The sequence below is a fragment of the Aspergillus candidus genome (genome assembly GCF_002847045.1).
Source record: "Aspergillus candidus strain CBS 102.13 unplaced genomic scaffold BDW47scaffold_10, whole genome shotgun sequence".
Lineage (NCBI taxonomy): Eukaryota > Fungi > Ascomycota > Eurotiomycetes > Eurotiales > Aspergillaceae > Aspergillus > Aspergillus candidus.
The window spans coordinates 243,904-258,240 of NW_020194015.1; the positions used below are offsets into that span (position 1 = coordinate 243,904).

The 14,337-nt window shown below is 48.5% G+C and overlaps 7 protein-coding genes across 7 annotated transcripts; 4 read left to right on the top strand and 3 right to left on the bottom strand.

Annotated features, from left to right (window-relative positions):
* Nucleotides 1-367: 367 nt before the first annotated feature.
* On the bottom strand, nt 368-1,282 carry BDW47DRAFT_102084 (uncharacterized protein). The gene has a single exon (XM_024811783.1). The coding sequence runs from the start codon at nt 1,257-1,259 to the stop codon at nt 417-419; it is 843 nt and encodes a 280-aa protein (XP_024674019.1). The 5' UTR covers nt 1,260-1,282; the 3' UTR covers nt 368-416.
* A 1,218-nt stretch (nt 1,283-2,500) lies between these two features.
* BDW47DRAFT_123951 (uncharacterized protein) lies at nt 2,501-3,319 on the bottom strand (the record flags this gene model as incomplete). Its single annotated transcript, XM_024816154.1, has 1 exon — nt 2,501-3,319. The coding sequence occupies one exon, from the start codon at nt 3,317-3,319 to the stop codon at nt 2,501-2,503; it is 819 nt and encodes a 272-aa protein (XP_024674020.1).
* A 2,030-nt stretch (nt 3,320-5,349) lies between these two features.
* BDW47DRAFT_123952 (2EXR domain-containing protein) lies at nt 5,350-6,171 on the top strand (the record flags this gene model as incomplete). The annotated part of the gene is made up of 1 exon (XM_024816155.1): nt 5,350-6,171. One exon carries the CDS (start codon nt 5,350-5,352, stop codon nt 6,169-6,171), a length of 822 nt encoding a protein of 273 aa, XP_024674021.1.
* An 86-nt stretch (nt 6,172-6,257) lies between these two features.
* BDW47DRAFT_102087 (uncharacterized protein) lies at nt 6,258-8,045 on the bottom strand. The gene is made up of 2 exons (XM_024811784.1): nt 7,533-8,045; nt 6,258-7,434 (listed from the first exon to the last, which is right to left on the bottom strand). Exons 1-2 carry the CDS (start codon nt 7,606-7,608, stop codon nt 6,467-6,469), a joined length of 1,044 nt encoding a protein of 347 aa, XP_024674022.1. The 5' UTR covers nt 7,609-8,045; the 3' UTR covers nt 6,258-6,466.
* Nucleotides 8,046-9,596: 1,551 nt separating this feature from the next.
* BDW47DRAFT_102089 (ABC-transporter extracellular N-terminal-domain-containing protein) lies at nt 9,597-10,556 on the top strand. The gene is made up of 2 exons (XM_024811785.1): nt 9,597-10,267; nt 10,316-10,556. Exons 1-2 carry the CDS (start codon nt 9,704-9,706, stop codon nt 10,319-10,321), a joined length of 570 nt encoding a protein of 189 aa, XP_024674023.1. The 5' UTR covers nt 9,597-9,703; the 3' UTR covers nt 10,322-10,556.
* Nucleotides 10,557-11,183: 627 nt separating this feature from the next.
* Nucleotides 11,184-12,192, top strand: BDW47DRAFT_123955 (uncharacterized protein; the record flags this gene model as incomplete). The annotated part of the gene is made up of 3 exons (XM_024816156.1): nt 11,184-11,328; nt 11,414-11,990; nt 12,183-12,192. 3 exons carry the CDS (start codon nt 11,184-11,186, stop codon nt 12,190-12,192), a joined length of 732 nt encoding a protein of 243 aa, XP_024674024.1.
* A 930-nt stretch (nt 12,193-13,122) lies between these two features.
* BDW47DRAFT_130478 (putative oxidoreductase, 2OG-Fe(II) oxygenase family) lies at nt 13,123-14,311 on the top strand (the record flags this gene model as incomplete). Its single annotated transcript, XM_024817113.1, has 2 exons — nt 13,123-13,198; nt 13,257-14,311. The coding sequence occupies 2 exons, from the start codon at nt 13,123-13,125 to the stop codon at nt 14,309-14,311; spliced, it is 1,131 nt and encodes a 376-aa protein (XP_024674025.1).
* Between the last annotated feature and the right edge of the window lie 26 nt (nt 14,312-14,337).

Sequence of the window (14,337 nt, forward strand, 5' to 3'; positions counted from 1 at the left end):
ATCCTACATGGATTACTTGGTATACATAGAGTATTTCCGAGGAACAAACTTGATTAGTTTACTAGTGTCACGGTCACAAAGAATCTTGAAACCCACCGTCCACCAGACACTCGACTAAACAGACAGGATGCAAATGTAAGATAGCAGCCTGAGACATTATTTGCAAGACAGCGATTGCTGAGTTAGGGGCTTTGATTGATTCATGCACCTTTACAATAGGCAATCCCGTGAACTAAAGCTTCCTATTGATACCTAGACGTTATTCTAGCAACTCTTTTGAACTATCATCTTGTAGTATATCGCGAGACACACTAATGCCAGCTATGTGTGTTGGGAGCTTGGGATTATTATTGTAGCAACAATTGTTAGTGTCATTGTTTGAAAAAGCTAAGAGAACTAACAGAGGTAAGGATAGATTATAGACCCTGATGCCTCCAGACGTCGCTTGAGATGTCTCTCAACTGATCAGATGAGATTTCAATATTATGCTCGGGCTGGACTGGTTGGCGACAAAACAATTCCTCAAACTCGATTATCAAGGGTACTTCTGGGCTGGTGGTAATCTGTGCCCCGCAGCGGGATGTCGTGATGGACTGCCGTATAGTTGGGACGTAGCGAAGCCGCTGATGTCGTGCAGAGCTGACCACGTGGGAAAAGACAGTCTGAAACTTGATGCTGGGTGCGTCTTGATTGATGGACACGATGATCACAAGCTTCACATCTCCCCTTGAATTCGTGAGCCACCATTCTGCATCTGCCTTCAACTTTTGATAGGACTGAGAGACTCCAACTTCGACCGCAACGGTCGGCCATTTTGCATCGCGACCTGGAACTGATTGCACAGGGGCCCACGACTCATCAGCCTGCTTTGAAGAAGACGCACCTCGGATGCGTGTAGACCCTAACGCATCAATCGACCGATGCAGGCTCATATCGTATACCGCTTTTTGCACTCCAAAAAACAGGCCGCGTGAAGCTATCTCATGGACACTTGTCAAGAGCTTGATAATCATAGATTGAGTGTCATAACTGAACATTTGTCGAGTGGCGCTCGAAGACAGTCTTTCCGCAATTGTTGGCGGGACGTTTGTGAAAAGCAGGTATTTTATCACCTTGATGGGAAGGTCCTGCTGCTGCCTTATGATCTTCCGGATAGTGCTGACCTCCGATCCGATGGCTTCATATGTGTCATCAGGTAGTTCTTGAAAGCACTTGACGTCGGAGGAGCCCGATTCATCGGACATATCTGAATGCAACATTATGGCCGGCTCGGGCGTTTTGCAAGTGGTATCGATGTAAACAGAAAATGGTGACATTTTGGCGTCCAAAACTAACTATAAATATAGTCCTAGTCAGTACTGGATAAGGTTTAGTTAGAATCACTATTGAGTCATTCTTACCTCATCAATCAGATGAAGGTTGGACGTGGTTGGCACTCGTGCCAGGGCCGAGGGCAACGGTGAATGTTATCGTTGAATCAAGAGAAGAACCTTCTTCAACAAGGATGATCAAGCAGATGGTGCTAGAGAACGAGTAAAAGTGAAAGAAGAAGATATGGAGAGAAGAAGGATAACGAGGGAAGAGAGAGGGATGGCCGAGGGGAAATAATAAAGAGGTCAGAGGAAGGTGCCAAAGTGACATCTCCTAGCTAGTGAAATAAGGAAAATGGGGGCCCTTTAGGAGAAGCTTTCTTGAGAGATACCACGCCTTAGGTAGTATCGTCTGATTCATGAAGCTGAAGATAGTATAAGTGCACGACACTACCTCACCCTCGTTTTCCTCGTATTGGAAAACCTCCCTTAGGCAAACCAGAAGTAAAAGGTGATCAAGTTCTGAGAGAACCAGAAGCAAAAAAAAAAAAACCAGGCTAATCAACCCAAGATGAAGATGCGCAGGAGGCACTCTTTGACGAGCCAGAAGAGAAGACCTACAGGTTTCAACAGGGATTTTTGACAGCGAAGAAATTTCCAGTGGTTGTGCTCTCCTTTGTAGGCCTGGAACATGCACGCTTTCTTTTATGCCTGCATAGATGGACAGCAAATGGTGAAACTAATCAAAGTAGTAAAACGTATTTGAGAATGAAAAAATAAAAATAAGAATAAGAATAAAAATTAGTCAAAAGCCTACCAGCCGTTAAACGCATATCAATGCGAAATTCAATGAGGAAATGTTGTCAAATGATAGGGAAAGCTCCAAAGAATGCAATGAAACGCCTTCAAGAACAAAGAAACGCCTGTAAGCCGCTAATTGAGTATCGATGTTGAGATTAAGTTAGGGAAAGTTGTCGAATGATAGGAAAACCTCATCAAAATACATTCAGAAGGCTTCGTGTTTCGGTATCCAATGGCCATCTATCCAATGATACCATCTCTATCGTGGCAGGTGATTCTCTAGAGAAATAAACCGTCTCCAAGGCCGCCAGGACTTGCCTTCCGGCATCGGAATATAGTAGTTCTTTAGAACCACCGGCTTTCTGGAGCAATTTTTCATAAGGTACTCCTTAGGGGTACAGAGATAGCGGTTCGTTCTTGAGAGTCGGTTTCAGGTTCTCCCTTTCCAGCTTGAAGTATCCGTCCGGAATCATTGACACGTCACACTGCTCGAGCTCTCTCGCAGTCGCAAATAGACGATACTGCTTTATCCTAGCGCGACTCCGCCTGCCTGGCACAGACCAATTGATATGGCGTTTCAGCGCCCATTCATGGAAAGCCCCGACATCTACCGGCCGAGGGTCACCATCAAAGTGGCCGCCAAGGGAATCGTCCTCGTCTTCAGCGACGAACAGCTTTCGCTTAGTTGTACTTTCTTTTACTGCACGTTTCGTATCAATTATCGATTCAAGAGCTTTAATCGCATTGTCGATAGCGTTGCCGTGCTTAGCAACGTAAGCGGGAGCAAACCCCTTGGCTGGTAAGTGCCACATAGAGCACTCCGAGGGGCGATTATCAGGGCTCACATGGCGGCCATAGTTCCATAAGTCGCTTTGCCCCATTTCGTCTTGATGATTTTCGTGATCAACCCAATGCTTAAGGTCTTCCATATCTTGCTTTGACCACGGTTGCGCACGTGGATTTATCAAAAATTTGGCGTAAGACGTAAACTGAGTGTTCAACTGCTGGATCAGCTCATATTCTCCTGTACGTCGTAATATGCGGAATTTCTTCAGGTTCTCCCTCATTTCGGCATCCTGGTTTAGTTGTTTTTCCTTCATTGTTTTCAACAAGCCTAAAGCCGCGATTTCGCACTTCAATTCGCCCTTAAACTCCTCTGCTATGATGAACTGCCCCACGTCGTTTTCCGTCTTGCCATTAGCACCCATAAACCTGAAATAGGGCTTTTGTGTGATAGCGATTAGTTTCACCGGATCGTACGCGTGGTGCACTCACGCAGAGCGATCTTTCTTCATCACTGAAGGAAACTGCCATGCGTGCCCAACATCAATCGAATCTGACTTGATGTCTTTCCACTTTGGGATTGACGGCAAAGGCTTTTTCAAGGGACAAGGCTGGTCGTGATATAGGTCGGGTTTAAGGTAATTATGGAGTATTTGGTTTTATGAGCTGTTGTCTCGTCATATTTTTGCTCTTCTGAAGATATGGATTCTAGCTCTTCATTGCCCATTTTGCCGCTCGCTTGCTCTGGAAAACGGAACCCTTTGGGGACCGCACCTGCTATCCTCACTGCCTCTATTGAGGAATAGGTAAACGTTCCGATAGTGATAGAACCGGTCTTCTGATTGATTGTGTAGTGAAAAGGAGTCTGCGAGTTCATATCCTGTGTGTTTTCGCCGGAGGTATTCTCGCCCTTGATACTTTGTGGCTGGTCGAGGTATTTCTCAATAACTTCTTTGTCCTTTTCAGAGAGCGTTTGCCTTTCTTTCCTGGAAGTCAAAAGCAGCGAAGGTGCGATATCTGGCAGATCGATTATTTCTCTTTTCTTTTTTTTTCGGTTACTCCGTCCTTAAATATCCAGAAGCCAACCGGAAATCGTTCTTCGTAGTCTTTCGTCTCTTCAGCCGTGAGTGAAGCAATGTAATCAAACTCTTCTGTGTCCCAATAAAAGTCATCAATTGCTCGGCGGTCGGGGTTTTCCTTGTGATCTTCTATCACATTTCGTATTCCACCGAAGAGGTTGAGGTCTTTCTGTAGACTTCTCAAAGCGTCAATTCCACCGTTCCATCTTCTCGGTATTACCGGAAAAAAGGGGTGCAGAGCAGTAAGGTAAGAGATAAGATGTCTGCTAGAATGCACTTGATCAGACAAGGTATGGCGACGACCAGTACATGGGTTGATAGTAGGAGAGGTGAAAGAGGTGAGGAGCCAGTGATGGGGGTAATGACAGGTGAAAGACGTGAGGAGCCAGTGATGCGGGGAAGAAGATGAGAGACGACAGGATCAAACTGATGGGCTAGCGTGGAGAAAAAGAGTCGTGCTCAGGAAAGAAGTTAATCCCACTTGTCGTCTTGTTTTCGACGTTTCCTCTCAAGCTCTCTCTCAAGCTCCAGTAATTGAGCTCAATCCTCTCTAGCGTATTGTCCAGCCCCTCCAACTTCTTGCCTATTTAAAGGATCGTCTTCTTGTAGCGCCTGTCATTGGATCTTGATTTGAATCTCAGTCGCACGCCGGCGTCGCCTTCTCAGCAGGATTTACACTTCAATTGGATGAGCGGAGAAAGGATAAGAAAGTGAAGTTAGGAACACCGGTAAAAAAGAGAGGAAGATATGGTTGTGAGAATCCTGACATTCCTCATGGACAGATCTATAAATATATATTCATTCGTAACATTAGCTTAATGCAACTGAGTAGACGGGGAGCCCTGTTCTCCACACCCTATGGTCGTATGTACTAGATATCTCAATGAATCGCTATATAATAACCATCGCTAAAGTTAGAGTCAGATCAAGAGGCCCTTGCCTAGAGAGTTCACATTGAAGTACAGAGTGAATAAAATTGAACTCAGATATCACAACGATGCCTTATAGTCCTAAATTGTGACAGTATTAAAAGTGGAGATCTCGTATATCTTGGGTTTCTGTGACTGTTATATACTTTAATCAGTGTACGCAGACACATGCTGTATATTATGCGATTGAGAATTGTGCTAAGAGAACTATACAACAGACGAGTCTCTGTTCTATAAGTGTTTATTCACTACAGGTCGAGCTGTCTTATCATCTTGCACCCTTCAGTAAACAATAAAAATAACAATCCTTAACAATGCCACCCTGATCTACATACTACCAGACACCCCAACCACCACAATACAGGCAACAATGGGGCAGTGCAACACCGACATGTATATAACCCAAACTACCAACCCTACGCATCCAAACGACAATCAATCCGCAAAATGCCTCCCACTACATTCCCACAATTTCCCTTTCTACCCCCCGAGCTCCGCCGCCAAGTCTGGTCTCTCGCCCTAGGCAAGCTCCGACCCGCACTATACCCCTTCCGCAAAGACTGCTGGTGTCCGCGCCAACTCCGCGAAGGAGACGCCAACTACGACGCAAACGCATCCTACAACATTGATATCGATCTGCGCCACGAGCTCCTCGACCACGTCCCACTACCACCACGTGCCCCCCGCGCCGTCAACCGCGAGACGCGGGTAATCGCTAACGAGTGGCTCCGCGCGGAGATGAAAACGGTGGAAATCAAGCAGAGACAACTGCCGCCATGGACGTTCAGCTCTACGGGGAATGTAATGTATATTGCGTCGGACCGGTTGTACGACTTTTGCATGGGTCCCTGGGATCGTCTGAATGAGGCGGACGTTGAGGGGCAGATTGTGTGCTTTCAGTATCGGCTTGGGGCGGTGGCTGTGTCGGAGGTGATGGTTCGTGAGATGCCTGAGGATTTGGTTGAGATTCTGGACTGGATGAATTTGGTGGAGGTGCTGTATGTTGTTGTTGGGGAGGAGCCGGATCTGACTACTGTTGGGGTGAGGGTGAGGTGGAGGTGGGAGGTGGATGGTGATGGGAGAACGGGATATATCTGGGATAGTGATGATGATGGGGGTGAGTTTCGGTGGGGAGATGGGGAGAGAGCTGGGGGAGAGGAGCTGTGGGGGGAAATTGAGAGGTTTGGGTGGGAGATTGCAAAGTGGTGTAGGAGTAATGGGGTTAAGCGATTTCAGATTAAGCCGGTTTATGCTGTGCGGTGTGAGTGATATTGGACTTGTAAATTGTAGGGGGTGTATATAATAGTGTTATTAGACCCTCATTACTCTCTATGCAATTCGAATATATCAAAATAGAAATATTATGTGCCTCTAATGCACATCGAGGACTTCAAAAAGATTAGACACTACCATTAACATACTTAGAAGAAACCCGGGCATGACCACAAATCCACCACATTAGCCCAAAATGGAATCATGCACACTGCTTTCTGAACCTGAACTGGCAACTATATCGCCCCAAAAACTGACCACGGTGTAGTTTCATCTCAACCAGCTGAGGCATTCACGGGTATGTCTTGCCCTCTTCGCATACCTGCTTGAACACCTCCTCTGTGTGCTGCACCACTTTCTCAACCGCACTCTCGGCCCTCGTCTTTTCTATCTTCTTTTGTGGCGGAAACGTTTCACCGTCCCAACTCACCCAGTAACACCCACTCCCCTTGGTCCCATCGCTACCAACAGCAACATCTCCTTCCACATCCCCTCCCTCAGCCTTCGGAGGATATCTCCCACTCATCGCTGCAAACAGATGCCTCTCCCCACTCTCCTCAAGGGGCACCATGAACGGTCTCAATAGCGGCATCAGCACGGCTGACAGCACGCGTCCAGCTGGTAGTTCCCGTAACACGCCCGTGGCCACGCCAGAGGGGTACGCGTGGACGAACGAGGTCTGCGGGTTGTGCTGGGCCATGCTCTCCAGAAAGAAATTACCCATCAGACTGGCATGCCAGCCGCACTTTTGGAGGCTAAAGCTGTGCTTCAGACTGAGGTCCGAGAAGTCGAGCGTGCCGGGGCCACCTGTACGGACGGAGACCATCGGGTCGAGTACAGACACAACGCGGGATATTCTGGCGTTGTTGTTGACAGAAGAGTCTTGAGCGGCTACGTTTAAGAGGGGAAGCAGGTTGTTGATGAACCGCATTCGCGCGTAATAATGCAGCACAAATTTGCGGTCCAGGCCTTCGATTGTCTCGTCTCGCCCTTTCAGCGTCAGATATCCCGGTGTCATAAAAAGCAGGTTGACCTTTTTCTCTCGTGCCGCGATCTGGGCGCAGACGCTGTCGACATTCTTGAGGAGGGATATGTCGGTTTGGAGAAATGTTGGCTGGGCGGAAGGATTGATGGTTTTCATAGAAGCGATGGCTGTATCGGCCGCGGACTGGTTGCGGCCAATGAGATAGATCTTGGGTGAAGGGGTGTGACGGGTCAAGGCGAGGGCGGTTGACAGGGCGATGCCCGAGGTGCCACCGACTGAAGGAATCAGTGAGATGTAGGGGCTTGAAGAGAGGAGATTTTGCAGCCTCTTGCTTTATAATAGCGGGTTGGCATGCTGGAGAGATTAAACGTACCAAAAACCGCGACGAGATCTGAGCTCAGGGATTTGAGGGCCGCATTGTGCGCCTGGACGGCCTGGAGGTTCACCATTGTTGCTTTGACCTCTGTTGACTGGGTAGATGGATCTTGAATTGTCTTGCTGGGAATATCAATCAGGTTAAGCCCTTCTGGAATACTGTTCAGTAGTTTAGTGTAGTGGTTGATAGATTATGAGCCCGGCTGTAAGATCATGAGTTTAATCCTTCCCTGAACTCCCTGTAAAAGAGCCACTGTAATCCAGAGAGTTACTCAGAGTCGGTGCCTAAAAGGAGTCGGAGTCAGCCTGTGCCTAACAAAGACCAGTCCGGAAAAGGCTAGAGCCAGTATCAGAGCTAAGGATAGCCAGAGTCTGGGTCTTCAAGTACACTTTAGGGTTCGAGGCATGTGTGTTGGAATCAATCAGGTCAAGCCCTCTCAGCTTACTGGGAGATTAACAGCGAGCATCCGACAGCACGAACTATTGTAACTGGTTACTCGCAGCTGTCGGGGAGGAGAAATAAGGTCCAACAAGAAAGTGGGTGGGTCGCTGTACTACTTATACGGGTCGCCATGGATCGCCCCACACCAAGATCGTATGGGTCAGCTCGAATCGCTTCATCACAACATCAAAAAACGGAAACCTCTTCCTACGCTTCTGATTCCACTGGTGGAGGTATCCTTTGATCACCCGTTGAACACATTCTACAGGGGCGATCGACTGCCTGCTTTTCGCGCCAGAAACGGTAGTCTTTCAGCACGATAAGAATCACTATAAATTAATCGTAGTTTGAGAGAAATAGATGTAAAAGTATAATAGTATTTTTATCCAGAGTTTATTTTGTACATATATTATTGCAAATATTGAAATAAAGTCAAGTTGTTTGGTGTCACCGGTTTCTTGCAGATCCGCGCGGATTCAGACACCCCGGCCCCACCCCCGTTCGGGTTCCCGACCACCCGTCCCGGAGCCTTATCCCGAGCGGATTGGGGCGGCCCCGGGGCCGAGGTACGGGGGAATCCAGCTACTCTATCTTTAATCGTAAATAAAACCATCTCTTTGTCCTATTTTGATATTGTTTATTCAATTTCTTTATGTCTATTTTTTTTTTGACCCAACAGACCAATAGACCATGCACTGATAGCCCCATTCATTACTCCGTACTTCCTTCGCGTTGGCGTAAACCTGTAGATGCGCCCATCACCTTAGTATGACACCTGGATCTTCCGCACGTGCTCCCTGACCCTCCTTAATCAATTAAGTTATCTTCTAAAAATCTGAATTTTACCCCATAAAGCAGTGGGCTCTGTTTCGTGGTAGCTTTGCAACCTCCTGGAAGTGAATTGACGCGTTTCTGATACTTTGCGAATCACTTAGCAAGGATGATAAACCACACCATTGTTACTAACACTGAGATCCTATCTGAGTTTACCGTAAATAACAGCCAATTATTTATTTGTAGCTTACTGTGTAGTGAAATGTTCAACTGTCAATGGTGCTGCCTGGGGTGGGTCGGCCGTGTTGTTCGGAATCCAGGCCAGGCCATCGACAGTTGGTATTCATCGCGGCGACACGAGGCTTGATATAGCCGATCCATTCTATCTTGAGTTAGAGCGAATCATGACAATAATGGCGTTTTGGATCTACATGATTGACAGGGATCAGCCCATTTCCATACTGAGTATTTGGCCGACAATCTAACCCAATACAGCCGAAACCCGCCTGTGCATGATTCACCTTGAGTATAGCAAGGTAGGCAAACAAAGACACTCTCACTTTCACGGCCAATAATTGAAAGCGGTAGACTGGTTGCTGATTATGGATGTGAAGTATCGAAAGGGACGATGGACAAAACGTCCACGGCATATATGAGGTCCCCGAGGTGTGGGATATTTGGGTGACACCAACCAACAGTGGGTTGTGAAAAAGCAACAGCTTTGGTTAGTCAAAACTGAAAGTATATAAAACCAGGGGCCACGCTCGAAGCAATGTGCTGCTTTATATAGCAGTGAAGTCCCCATGCTGTCGTCTGCTAACGGTAGTCGACAGTGATACCACAAACCGACAACCCACGGTGTACCGTTCCAGCTTCGCTGCTACCTTCTTTACAATAGTTCATACTTTCTAGTCCATGCGCACTGGCGAGATTGGACAAGAGCAACCCCGAAGATGAGTGCTCCGAGCACGTGCGGGCCCAATGGCAACCGAGAGCTTAAATGTGCAGAGGACAGCATCTCCAGCTTCGATGTGAGGGAGGCAGAGATTCTCAAACTGACCAGACGATTTACGGAGCAGAGTCATGGATCAAGCGCGGCACAGAATCCCTTCGCTGCAGAGCCTGGATCTACCCTAGACCCAAATGGTGCCAACTTCAATGCCCGTGCATGGTGCAAGGCCATGCTCCAGGTGAGCACCGAAGATGGTCAAGCACATCTACCTAGATCTCTGGGTGTAGCCTTCAGCAACCTAAATGTGCACGGGTTCGGTTCAGATACCTATTTCAAGAAGAGCGTGGGGAACGTCTGGCTAGAAGCTGTCGGTCTGGCAAGGAGGCTCATGGGTCGACGAAAGCGCAAGATCAATATTCTGCAGAACTTGGATGGATTGGTGGAAGCTGGGGAGATGCTTGTCGTCCTTGGACCACCTGGCTCAGGATGCACGACGTTCTTGAAGACCATCGCTGAGAGACGTACGGCTTTTACGTCGATAAGGATTCAGACCTTAATTACCAAGGTACGACCGTTGTCATCCACGTGCTGGCTTGATACTAATCATCAATAGGTGTGAGCGCAAAGCAAATAGCCAACGCGTTCAGATGAGAAGCCATATATGCCGCCGAGGTCGACGTTCATTTCCCCAAGCTCACGGTAGGGGATACGCTCTTCTTCGCTGCCCGGGCCCGAGCACCGCGACATCCTCCTGGAGGAGCAACAGTGACTCAGTACGCCACACATATGCGCGACGTTATCATGGCTTTGCAACCCCCAAGCAGTACATGCTAGGATGGGCTCGCTGGATTTCCCGGATTAACCTCATCAACTACGACTTTGAGTCTCTGATGATCAATAAGTTCTATTACCGCGAGTTCAAGTGCGTCAACTACGTCCCGTCGGGTCCTGGATACGCGGGGCTCGACCCGAGCAACCATGTTTGCTCCACAGTCGGGTCTGTATCGGGACAGCCCTATGTGAATGGCGACAGCTACATAGAGTCGGCTTATGGTTATAACCACTCGCACAAGTGGAGGAATGTTGGGATTATATTTGCCTTCATGCTTATCTTCATGGTGATTTATCTGGCTGCTACCGAGGTGATCACCGAGAAGAAGTCAAAGGGCGAGATTCTGGTCTTCCGTCGCGGACATAAAGCCCTGAATAAGGACAAGTCAGGGAAGGATGTCGAAGGCGGTAGTGGCCGCAGCATTGCTGTGGAGAAGAAGGCCCCATCAGATAGCCTTGCCATGATTGAGCGCCAGACTGCTATTTTCCAGTGGAAAGATGTCTGCTATGATATCAAGGTTGGGAAAGAGGATCGCAGGATTCTTGATCGCGTTGAGAGGTGAGTCAAACTAGGTACCTTGACCGCGCTTATGGGAGTCTCTGGTGCCGGGAAAACTACGCTGTTAGATGCCTCCACCACTCGCACCATCATGGGTGTTATTTCGGGGGAGGTTCTTGTTGATGGCAAGCCTCGGGATGAGTCCTTCCAGCGCAAGACCGGGTATGCGCAACAACAAGATTTGCACTCGAGCACCTCCACAGTGCGCGAAGCCCAAACCTTCTCGACCCTTCGAAGTCATTAAACTCCTAGAGATGACTGGGCTCAATGTTGAGCAACGCAGACGTCTTACCATTGGTGTGGAGCTTGCTGCAAAACCAGCTCTACTGCTCTTCTTGGATGAGTCTACCTCTGGGCTTGACTCTCAGACATCGTGGGCTATCCTTGATCTTCTCGACAAGTTGAAGAAGAACGAACAGGCTATTCTGTGCACTATCCATCAACCTTCCGCGATGCTGTTCCAGCGCTTCGATCGTCTCCTCTTTCTTCAGACTGGGGGTCGCACAGTCTACTTTGGTGAAGTCGGTGAAAACTCACACATCCTGATTGACCAATCTGTCCGCAATGGTGGGCCTCCATGCCCTCCAGATGCTAATCCCGCCGAATGGATGCTCGATGTCATTGGCGCCGCTCCCGGATCCCATACCGACATTGACTGGTTCGACACATGGCGCAACTCAATCGAGTATGCTCGCGTCCAAGAGCATCTCGCCGAACTGAAGCGCGAACGCTCTCAACAGACCGACCTTTCCTGCGTCGACTCGGGCCAGAACCACGGGGATAATGCCAGCTACCGCGAGTTCGCCGCTCCCTTCTCTGTGCAGCTCTGCGAAGTCCAGCTTCGTGTGTTCCAGCAGATCTGGCGCTACCCCACACACATCTATTACAAGGCCTTACTGTGTGTCAGCTCAGCTCTCTTCGCTGGCATCTCCCTTTTTCGTACACCCAATACGATGCAGGGGCTTCAGAACCAGATGTTTGCCATCTTCTTGTTGTTGACTCTGTTTGGTCATCTCATTCAACAAATCATGCCGCATTGCCGAAGTTGGAGTCGAAGGGGGTCCGGATTATATTTCACTAATAATTGTAGAATTTTGTAGGTTTTTGGGGGGTTGAGAGGTTTGGGGGGAAATGCGACGTTTTTGGTCCAGAGACAATGTTAAAAGATTGGATATGGAATCTCTTGCAAACCACGACTCTACTACCACATGCCAATTCGTGGTTTGGTCGCATGGTCAATGTAAGAGAAGCTAACAATAATCGAGTAGATGTGACTAAGAAGCTACTGATCTATATAAATAAATTGTGTGCGAAAAAGTAAAGCACACAACGTGTAGAACACACTGACGAATTCTTGTGTTTAGTCCATTCGCCATCATACAGGAAAATATAAGATTCATTGCTAGACAGTGAATATGAGATACTGGAGTTATATCATAGTTCAAACCTAGAGTAGCATGGAATTCACTTGTTATATCTATATAACATCGAAGTATTTAAATCCAATCAAACCATCTAATTTACTCCCCAGTAGATAGATATCCATATACCTTCTATTAGACATGTCATCGTCAAGTATTAAAAAAGAATTCGATCATTTGATTGGTTGTTTGTTCCATGATGACGATCTCTAGTGCACAAGCACGCCATATATCAGTGTGTTTGACGTGATCAGTACTCGTACCTGTATACTCGGGACATAGTGAACATTTCTTCGCATGAAACTGTTTGATGTACGTAGTTATATCTGTAAACAATATCTAAGAAAGATAGAATATGGGTGTCCTGTCACTCTAATTCAAACGCAATTATCATTCCGTGGAATGGTCAGAGCTAGCTGTTGGATGGCATCATCCCCGGTGACATGCAAGTGACTCTTCAGACTTCTCTCCATCGGCCCATGCGGGGTAAATCCATCGAGTCGAAGGATTCTTGTAGGTCGCTGTATTTAAGAGAGAGAGCAGGCTTGCCACTCTTGTAAACCATCTTGTCCAGAGACCAGAATACAGTACCAGCATCATACCTGCAACATGGCCACCCAGACAATTACCCAAGCCGAGCCTCCTTTAGAGAAATATGTCCATCTCCCTGAAAGCCAGCAACCGCGTAAGTATTTTAAGCCCCTCCATTCAATCACTGTTACTAACTCTCATGATATATGCAGTGGACTACGTGGACCTCACCACAATCGACCTCTCCCTCTATGACACCCCAGGCGGCAAACAAAAGCTAGCCACACAACTCAAACAAGCCGCGCACGAAGTCGGCTTCTTCTACGTAACCAACTTCGGCCTCACCCAAACCCAACTCAACCGCCAATACGCCATCGGCCGCGACCTCTACGCCCTCCCCATCGAAGAGCGGCTCGCGCACCGCGCCCCCCTCGAAGAAGGCAACTACAACGGCTACCGACCGCTCGGCGCCGTCGAGATCGCGCCCGGCATGCGCGACAATGTCGAAATGTACAACCTCTTCAAGTTCATTCCGCAAACGCAGCGCTCCCAGCCCGACGTCCTCAAGCGCCACTGGGCCGAGATCGAGTCCGTCCACCGCCACATCCACGAGCACATGGCGCACAGACTCCTCCGGCTACTGGCTATCGCACTCGAGCTGTCCGACGAGGACGCCCTCGTCCGTGGACACCGCTACGATGCAAACTGTGACAGTGCGCTGCGGTATATGATGTCGCGCGCGCGCTCGGCGGAGGAGAATGCCCGCTGTGCGGGCTTGTATACGCGTGGACATACGGACTTCGGGACCCTGACGTTTGTGTTTCAGCAGCCTGTGGCGGCGCTGCAGGTGAAGAGGGCTCCTGAGGCTGAGTGGCAGTGGTTGCGGATTCCGGAGGGCCATGTGGCGGTTAATATTGCGGATATGGTTGAGTTGATGTCGAATGGGTATTTCAAGAGTGGTGTGCATAGGGTGGTTGCGCCGCCGGAGGATCAGGCGGGATCGGATAGGTTGGGTTTGCTGTATTTTGTGCGTCCAAGTGAGGAGCTGAGTTTGAGGGGTTTGGGTGCGCTTGATAGTCCGCTTTTGAAGCGGTTGGGGTATTGTCGCGATGCGGGTCAAGAGGCTGTTGTGACGGATGATGAGGGTAAGGCGGATATTCCGGCGACGGAGTGGGTTCGTGCTAGGGTGAGGAAGAATTGGGTCCGGTCGGATACGAAGGATGTGTTGAGTATGGGGAATTTTCGGACTCAGCTTGTGTATGATTGATTTGCTACTTTACAAGTGTATATGGT

Bases quoted from the DNA above. Each gene is read 5' to 3' on its own strand.
- BDW47DRAFT_102087 (XM_024811784.1), bottom strand. From the start codon at position 7,608: ATGGTGAACCTCCAGGCCGTCCAGGCGCACAATGCGGCCCTCAAATCC. The intron at 7,435-7,532 runs GTACGTTTAATC...TGATTCCTTCAG, and splicing joins AGATCTCGTCGCGGTTTTTG to TCGGTGGCACCTCGGGCATC.
- BDW47DRAFT_102084 (XM_024811783.1), bottom strand. From the start codon at position 1,259: ATGTTGCATTCAGATATGTCCGATGAATCGGGCTCCTCCGACGTCAAG.
- BDW47DRAFT_102089 (XM_024811785.1), top strand. From the start codon at position 9,704: ATGAGTGCTCCGAGCACGTGCGGGCCCAATGGCAACCGAGAGCTTAAA.